The 9,829-nt window shown below is 38.1% G+C and overlaps 1 protein-coding gene across 1 annotated transcript in view; it reads right to left on the bottom strand.

Annotated features, from left to right (window-relative positions):
- Positions 1 to 737: 737 nt before the first annotated feature.
- ETNK1 (ethanolamine kinase 1) overlaps positions 738 to 9,829 on the bottom strand; it is a 15,117-nt gene continuing 6,025 nt past the window's right edge. The window contains exons 4-7 of the mRNA XM_009069944.1: positions 6,071 to 6,154; positions 4,345 to 4,505; positions 2,370 to 2,443; positions 738 to 1,256 (exon numbers count right to left, since the gene is read on the bottom strand). Coding sequence (XP_009068192.1) covers positions 1,184 to 1,256; positions 2,370 to 2,443; positions 4,345 to 4,505; positions 6,071 to 6,154 — 392 coding nt within the window. The 3' untranslated portion in view covers positions 738 to 1,183. The remainder of the gene's footprint in view (positions 1,257 to 2,369; positions 2,444 to 4,344; positions 4,506 to 6,070; positions 6,155 to 9,829) is intronic.

The raw sequence follows: 9,829 nt of genomic DNA, 5'->3' as shown, positions 1-9,829 counted from the left end.
ACATTTTGTAATCCAGACCATTCTTGGTATAATAGCTTGAAGAAATAAAGTGTGTGTGATGATCAAAGTCCCATTGCTCGAGTCAGACATTCTGCCATCCTGTCCTTCGAACTGGAGACTTTGAAAAGTAACTTGCTGACAGAATAAAAAGAACCACCAGACACACCAGAATCTGCACAACTACAGGACCAGGCATTTAAGACTAGAATCCGAGGTTAGAAGATGACAAAGCAGAAAGATGTCAACAACACACAAACTGTAAACCTAAGTGTCTTGCTCCCAGGTGCAACAGGATCTCTGCTCACTCATCTCCCGTTCAACAGTTCCACTAGATCCTACTGAAGCACAACAAATAAGACACCAGAATAGTGTTCAAATTTAGAATCAAGTTTCAAAAAGGAATATAGATTTGCAATAGTGGTCTTTTGCTTTGAAGAGTACACTGAATAAACAAGCAGCTTTCCTACTGAAGTTAGAGATGGTACAGATCCTCAGAGAATCTTGTGGCCACAGAACTTCCACATTTCTACAGCATCAAGAAGGAAAAATCAACACATTATTTAGCATTTCAGCAAGCTGGTTGATTCCTGTGCAAAAGAAAAGTACCATCACATGGAAAGCTACCTTTTTGCTTAAAAAAACCAGGGAAAAATAAAGATCATTCTAACCCTTCTCCCTAGTTACACCACACTGGAGATGATCTCATGAGTTTGTTGTCACTCATTTGCTCATATGCATCTAAGAGGGTAATATTCTCTGACATAACTTTCATATAAGTTAATGTAACTTCAACAAAATAAGTTGTTAAACGAATCCTTTGGAACAACTTCACTACCTGCACCCAACATCAACAAAAACTGATGAAAGCAGCAATGGAATCATGTTAAACATAATAAATAATTCACATACAACATGTTAAATTACAAAGAAGGATTAAATTGCCATTTCTACAACTTTTTATAGATTTAGCAAGTTTCTAATCCATTTTATATCAACAGCAGTATGTATGCTCTTCATATTAAATTTAACATTGAAGGACTGTTTAGAGGCATTATTTATAAAGCAAGAACCACCAAGTGAGCATTACAGCACTTCAACAAATGTTTAGCTTTTTTTTTCCAGTATCTGTTCTCAGAAAAGATTCAGGGGTTGTCTATCCACTTGGTTAGTGTCCTCCTCTTCATTACTCAGGAAGAGTTAATGTCATGACCTCCAGTTTCATTTTGAAATACTGGTTAAACCGAACAATTGCATATCTGTTCAAAAGGAGAGAGAGATTCCAGGTTAAGAGAGATTTGAAGTTACTCCTTACATGAAAACAGCCATGCTATGTAGGACTAGTCAAAAGTCCATCAACCCCAGTACTCCATTTCCAACAGTAACCCTTAGCAGCTGCCAAAGGAGGAAATGAAGAACAGAACAATGATATTATGGTACTTCCTCACCACCACGCCCAATCTCAACCAGGAAAACATAGACTGCTCCGGGATTACCACAGGCAGTGGTTTAGTAGTTCTTAACAGACTGCCCAACAACTGACAACTACACAGAAATCTGACCTTGATCACTGCAGGAATAACATTTTAGCCAAAACTGACAAGTTTCTGAGCTCAATCACCTGCGCTTTAACTTGGCTTGCTGTGCCACCTAGCGGTGACTAACGGGTACTGCGACATGGGATGATTGGCCACAGGAACTCGCGTTGGTTTACGAAGTGATACAACTGAGTTCAGCAAACACATATAAAAAATTCTGAAGTGGGTTCTTCTACCAGGCAAAATGATTAATTTTATCACCGTGCCCAGTCCCCAAAATACACAAATTAATTCCTCTGCTTATTGCCATGAAAGACCACTTAAAAACTGCCAAAGACATATGTATCTATCTGAAACAGAACCCTCCTGGCCAGTGCCTCAGGAAACAGAATTTAACATTCATTAGGGACTTCCAGAATCAACACTCCATGCAATAAGTACCAATGAGCTTGTTTACTACAAGAGTCCTGTTTGACTCTCACAGTTGGAAATGCAGGTCTTGTGTGTGACAGACCTTACTGACCAACTTGGAGGCAAAGGCAGAAAAGCCAACAGAAAACACTCAATGCCCCAAAATATTATGGTTTTTGTCTTGTTATAGGATGTGTTTTAGCCCAGGGGCACATACTAAGTTAGAGACCTTTCAGTAACAAAAAGCACAGACAGCTTTTACTGTCTTGTTTTATCTTAAAGATCAAGGGTTTCATTGTATGATCACATCGATGAGGTCTGTTGCTCAGATCTGTTTCTGACAGCTGAGGTGTTGGGACTAGGCAGCCCCACAGGTCCCTTCCAGCTCAGGTATTCCAAGATTGTACATAGCAAGCAACTTACCCTAGAAAATCAAAGTCAATGGTGGAATATTTGGCTTGAATTAGAGCCCACAGTCCCCAGAAGAAGTGGGAAGCCTGAAAGAAAAGGTTTACCAGCAAAAAATTAACCTTATATCATATCTAACATGCAAACACATTCTCACATTGAGACAAAAAGTTATCTAAAAGAGAACTCCCAAAAACCCAATCTTTTTGTCAAGTTATTTGATATTTCTCTACTGGTACTACAGAATTAATTATTGGCAATCAGAGGAGTAAATCCATTGGTCTCCTGGCTCTCCATGTATCATTTGCACAAAAACCATTCCATTTGTGAAACAGGTCACCTATTAAGTAGGTTGTTAGACAAATTCATACATCATGTTTAAAAATGCACAGATATGTGATTATCATCTCTGCTGCTGCTAATTAAATATGTATTATTCCTCATGTATTTAACTCTAGTGCAAATATGAAATTCCTTTGGAATCTTGATTATACACTTAAACCACTATAACTACACTCCCTTTCACTGCTGACTTGGACAAAGATGATTCCTAATGCAGTAAGAAAGAGCCTCTAACACATCATCATTTATACAAATTGCTCATCTGTTGTAAACTTACTTCCATTAGGAGTCCACAGAAGAAGACTGGAGGCCTATGTTCACTTCCAACTTGAAATTATGGATTGCATTAGTGGTTTCATTAATATATTTCAAAGCAACGTGCAGTGGCCATGAGCTTGGTGTCCTTGTGGAAGACATCTCTGGACCACCCAGGTTGCAAGTGACAGCCTTCAAACTTCTGTTCAGTAAATAACTGCTTACACTAATTACCTAAATGGCTTCCTGAAGTTTGTATGTAACATTTGACCAGGAGTTCAGAAGATACAAACCTGAAAACACCTTAAAATGGCAACTGATATATGTACATGCGAGCCATCCCTGTACCTCTAATTTGGGTAACTTCGCTGGATAGTAGCAGTTAGCATTTTACAGCAGCATCCAATAACTTTGGGTCATGCTTTCTCTTAATGCAGTTTCCCACATGAACGGACACAAGAGTGTTTGGCAGTAGTTGTGCATCATGTGTGGTCTATCAGCAAGCCTTGAGCTATTCTCTAAACACAACTCCATCCTCTTAAACATTACTATGACCATGGTTTAAAACTGACAAAACAATACCATATATTTTCAACCAGACCACCAGCCTACTTAATTGCAGCTCTAACTTTCCTAAATGAATAGGACAGCTGAATTTAACAGCTGACACATTAAAAGAAGAGCAGCAAACAAGCTGGTGTTTTTAAAGACTTGTTTAATAACCATCTTCCTGTGAATTCTATCTCCTCACTCATGGTGAGCTTCTCATCTACTGTCACTCCCAAGTCTTTCTCCTCACTGCTGGTCAACAAGAGTTGACAGGAGACTGACTCCCTGTGCACTTTGCTACAATTTAAACCACTCAGATGATCAAATCTGAAAGCAACTCCCTGCTTGCAAGGAAAGAGTTATTGTAGTACTAAAAGACTCTAGAGTGACCTAATGGTCTGCAAAAGAATAAATCAAAGCATCCTAGTTTTACCCTAACAAAATTTCACCATCTTATTTTAAAAAGGCTTTTAAAGTCAGAAGTTATATAGTTATTTATGAAGCACTACCTTACTCATCTGTCTTCTTATCAATACAAAGAGAAATTCAACACAGACCCACCACAAAGCTCTGGCCAACTCAAACTTGCCAGAGCAATAAACAGCCAATGGAAATACTCACTGAAAGCTCATCTCTTCATTTTCTGAATGCTCAATGCCTCTTTCACTAGGAATATTCGATAGAGAATTTTTCACATGCAACACAGGAGCAAGTTGCCATAGAACAGGAAAGTTTTGCTTTTTACATAAATTTTACTTTACATGCCACAGAATTCAGAGTAAGAAACTGGCTATTATATCTGCCCATAGCACTTCATCTATCTAATCAAGTATTTGTTACTTACCAGTGCAAACTGATTGACTTGGACATACAGAATTTCAACTTCTTTTTCACTGACTTCTGTGCCAAACCCTTTATATTCTTTGTAGGCCTCAAGGTAAGATCTCAGCCATTGTTCCTGTAATTTTCTGTTAGGATAAAGGCTGTAGTCTACCTCATTTACTCCTAGAAAAAGAAAAGACGACCTATTGAAGATATATGTTTTCAGCCAGATAAAGTCTACTTACATGAAACAAAAGCCCTCCGAAATATACCAAATATTACACATTTCATAGGTAAAGGGAATTGTATGCAACAGTATTCAAAGCTGAATCCAGATCTACATACATTGTCACCAACTAAGCTCATATTTAAAGAAAATTTATTCCAATTCTGCCTCTCTCCTCCACAGTGTGTTGGTGGAATTAGAAGAAGTCTTACCCCCATAACCCCCTTTTGTCCTATTTTTCTTCCCATACTGGAGGCCCAAGGCTGGATCACAGTTCACTCCCACTAGCTCTCACTCCCAGAGGATTAGGAAATTCTTATTAAGTCTTATCACAGAATCAACCAGGTTGGAAGACGTCCAAGGTCATCAAGTCCCACCCCACCATGGTTACTAGACCATGGCACTAAGTGCCACATCTAGTCTCATAAAAACCTCCAGGGAGGGTGCATATGAACAGTGCAATCACCAAGCACCTAAACTCTTGTGTGTACCAGATCCAGTCAAATCTAGCTTAAAAAAAATACTGAAGATTTTTACTGGATGGATAGAGAATAAGAGTGAAGCACAGCTCTTCTTCATAGGCAAAAAACATGTTTGCGGGTTTAGTCTTCTTACTGATTCAGTCAAGACTTCGACAAGTGCAAGATGAAAATCAAAAGCTCTCAAATACATTTTGTAAAAGAATTTCACTTGCTTTCCAAATATTTACACGTCACCAATTATACAACTTAAATTACCAGGTACAAACCCTAGATTTTTTTAACATATCTAAATTTAACATTGTTCGTGAACTTTTGTAAATTTAATTATTAATCCTCCTAATTTTACCACACTGTGCTTTCTTTCCATCTGCACTCATCATTAATTTTTTCCTGTGGCCCTATACTTCGAAAAAACACAGCACTTGAGGTTATAACAACACCTGAGGTTAAAGTAACAGCTGAGTTTAGTTCTGTCTTATGGAATAACTGGAATGGGCATTCCCTGAAAAAAATCTGAGGTAGTTAATAAATGAATCTACAAACACCTTGTTCCTAAAACCCTACTTTTTTCCCTATGATAGTCTTAGCCTTCTTATTTTAGGACAGGGCAAGTACTTAGCGCACACATTCAAACACACCAAAAAAACCACATAATCCTGTCTTTTGGCACTGTGGAACCACACAGAGTATTCTCAATATATACCTATAATGTGACACCCACAGCATTTCATTACAGTGAGCTGTCTCTGCTGTGTCACTTCACAGGAGGAGGGAAACTCAAAGCTGTGGGTTCTGTATTGAACTCCAACTCTACCAGAACTTAGGACATGATGTTCCCATTCCTGGGTTAGCAGAGCTGCAAAGGAAGGGCATAGCTGGACTGCAAAATGAGACATCACACATTCTGATACCATGAGCTGACAGCTATAAATATGTAACTAGATACACAGAGAAAGAGAGATTGTGCAAGAATGAGTTTGGTTGAGGATTTTTTCATTAATAAAGCCAGTTAACCTGTACTGCAGAAAGCCAATTCTTACCTGCAAATTCATTGAAGTGATTTCCAATGTCATAAGCCAAGTAGTTGTATCCAGAGTATTCATAGTCTATGAACTGCACATCACCTACGTGAGAGACAACAGCAGCAACATCAGAGCTGAGATCAAATGAAGTCACAGCCCTAATCCTTTGGTGTCCTTTGAAATTTTTATGGGAAAAAAAAAAACCAAAAACCAAAGCCACATACCCATCTTACTTGTGCCCAGTTGTGTGCACTTGACATTCCAGAGTAATGCTGTGATTTTTACAATATGAGAGTCCCTGAATATTCATTCAAGAGGGCTCTTAAATAATTAGACTTTGCAATTCTCTGTGTTTAAAGCCTGAATAGAATTTCAATTTTAACTTCTACCACACGAGGGCATTCCTTACCCTCAAAATAAGAAGTACAGTTGCTGATTCTTTATTTTAAATTTATGTAGAAATAGAAGATCATTTTTTCCCCCAACTTAAGAAAATAACAGTCCTGTTTATGCTCACACAAATGTGTAACCACAGTGGACTAACACATTGCAACATGCTGATATTGCCTCTGACACATTGATAGTTCCTGCTTCCTCCATCCACACTTACAAAGCAAGACTATTCTTAATTGTTACTTTTTTTAGCTGGCTTCTACTAGTCTCAGGAAACCACCAGACAATCCTCAAGTCTTCAAATCTATCAGACTAGGTAGTGTTATGTAAACAAGTACTGATCAAGCAGCAAACGCAGCCCCAAATGTTTCCAAATTATGTTAACCTGTAGTGAAACTGGGAAAAATGCTTCACTTAAGGTAATACAGCATTGAAGCTGCTCAAGAACATTTACAGCACGTCAGTCAAAACATGAACAAGATGAATTAGCTAAAACTAGAGCTCTTGTATTTTAAAGGAAAACAGCAAAATGACTAAAAACTCAGAAAAGGAAGTGATGGGTTAAGAGCTGTTTACAATACAATATTAGAAAGCAAAACCTTACATTCTATGCTGAAATAGGTAATTTTCACAGCTGCAGCCTCCTCCCTCTCTATACCCATTCTTTTGATGACTAGCTGCACATTTTATTAACAACACCATTCCTTCTATTACAATGAACAACCTTAACATGACTTAAGAACACCTTACAGATACTTATGCTAACTGGCAGAACTCCAGGTTAAAAGTAAATATCAAAAACACTGTTAAAATTAAGTACTTCATATATACAATTCCTAGACTAAGGATTTTAAGTGCCTCTTTATGGTTTAGGAATATCATACACCTCCAATACCAATGTCCTGCCCGAGTTAACAAAGAACTTGGTTAGAAGTGTTCATTCCTATGCAGTTCATCTTTACTGTATTTGAAATATAAACACATTAATGTTTATCAAGTGGACAAATCATCTCGTCTAAGCACTTAAAATGAAAGTTAAGCTTCACAACATGAAATCACTTGGTCACAATCCTCCAAGTTAGAGTGTGCCCCTACTGCCACAGAAAGGGAGGATTGCTTAGCAAGGTTATGACTTTAAACCTTTTAGGCACTAACAAACAAACAGGCCTGCAAAAGGTTAAGCTCCTCCCAGGAAATTCTATTGGCAGTAGAAAACTGAAGGGAAATTTTAAGGGGAATTTTGAAGGGAAAAATTTAAGAGCAGCTGCAGCCAAGACCTGTGACAATATATAATATTGTCACAGATTAACTTCTGCCACTGCCTAACTGGCAGATTCCTACACTTGCTCTTCCCGCTGGTTCTTTAGTACTGCTTTGCAAAAGAAAACATCTAAAATACAAGGCAGCCAAAACACACAGCCCAACCCTGGCCAATATTCTGTTACACAACTTATCTCCTGAACCTCTCCTGCCCCCCAAACAGTTAATACTGCCTGTATTTAGAGGGTATTTTTCCTTCCTAACACAGCAGGCAAAAGTCTGCTTGCAAAATAGTCAAATAAATACTTGACATTTTTCATAGGCAGATTTCACCTAGGACATACCTATGTGCTATTATGCATTTTTAATATTACAAATAATATTTAAAACTCACTTCCAGATATATGGAATATTACATGCAATCAAAAATTAGATCTAACAAGCCAAGTGAGGCTGTTGCTAGGCACTGTCCTATGAGTCAATGCACGTGAAGGAGATGAACCTTCAGCCAGTGCACACATAGCACAGTGTGTGGCACTACAAGGCAGCAACAACAGCATCCTCAGTCTGCAGCAGATGAAGAAAATTTGGCAACTTCACATTTGATAAGACAGAAGTTCAAAGGGGAAAATGTCTTGCATTTATACTGATCTTTCTCACGCGTCACTGTGAAACTCAACCTTAGAGTTAATTTTTGCAAGAAGGTCTAAAATAAAGCTGCATAGCACTTTCTTTGAAACTGAAAGAAAGTAAAAACTTTTCAGTTTGCCATTTCATAAATGCACAAAGCATACATGTACCGGCTACCTTGTTTTAGAAGAAGCAGGAAAAAGCTTGCATTAATTGCTTAAATAACTACAGTATTAGAAGTTACTTTTATGATTTACTGCAGTTCACATTAGGAAGCCACTTCTCAAAGATACGGTTTAGCAAGTAGGTTTTGTTTTGAGGTTTCTAATAAGCACAGGAAATTTGTAAATCCCACTCTATCCCTGGGAGCAGGCAGACCAACAAGAGACTAGTCTAAGTGTATCTGTGATTTATTGAAGTGAGACAACTTAAAAATAAGCTCTACCACCTCCCTGGAGAAGCTACTGTTATTGACAGGAATAGACACACCAGGAGTATTGACTACTTCAAGCTGAAACACATTTCTTTCTTCCAGGGATCTCCTAGTGCAGCCAACATGCAATGTACTCTACAAAAACTATAGAAGCTACAAAATGGAATACATGTTATGTTCCATAGCCCAGAAATCCAATTTTGAATAGATCAAGTAGTAAATAACAGAGCACCTGCTAGATGGCCTCAGGGTACTGACAGGTAGGAGGGTGAGGACACCTCTTTGTCTAGATGCTCTTCCCTTTTAATGGTTTAATAAGGTTAACACTTCCCATGCACAAGTCCTGGCTGTAGTTACCACAGCTGAATGATGCATCCCAAGTTCCATCCCATCCTGCTCATCAGGTGAGCCACTGAGACCCTAGAAGACAACTTCAGCAAAGACAATCATCTCTGCTATAAACATACTTGCAAATCCACAAATGGGTCATAGACCCAATGAATAATTTTAGCTATAAATACCCAACAGAGCTCTGCAAAACAAAACAGGTTTTTAGATCAAAACCAGAAGCCTTAAACATACCTCAGTCTTCAGAAGCACTGAGCACCCACAGACTCCTACCAAAGATCATAGAAAACATTGGGTAGGCAGAGGGAATAAACAGAACAAAACTAGGCATCTACCTATACACTTAACTTCCTGCCAGGTGATTTTCATACATTCAAAAAGAGCACAAAGATACAGACAAAAAAATACTGATACTTGATCTTGTTGAATAGCAAGTATTTGAATACTTTTAAACCATCAGGTATTTTCGGAAACACCAAGTCAGGTTGAAAAAAAACAACCCAAACTTAGAAGCATCAGAACACAAGGTCTATAAATAAGCAATATCAAGCATATTTTGCCTATTCTTGATGTCAAAATTGTAATTAAAAGCAATGTGAAGCTCCAGGCTACATCCTTCAAGGAGTAGATGACAGTGCTAATTATAAGTTATGTAAAGTAACACTTGCAGCTTTTCATATCCTGAGTGCTTGAGAACGGACATTAATGAAACA

Source organism: Acanthisitta chloris, unplaced genomic scaffold, assembly GCF_000695815.1.
Source record: "Acanthisitta chloris isolate BGI_N310 unplaced genomic scaffold, ASM69581v1 scaffold972, whole genome shotgun sequence".
NCBI lineage: Eukaryota > Metazoa > Chordata > Aves > Passeriformes > Acanthisittidae > Acanthisitta > Acanthisitta chloris.
This window is presented reverse-complemented; position numbering and strand designations above follow the sequence as displayed.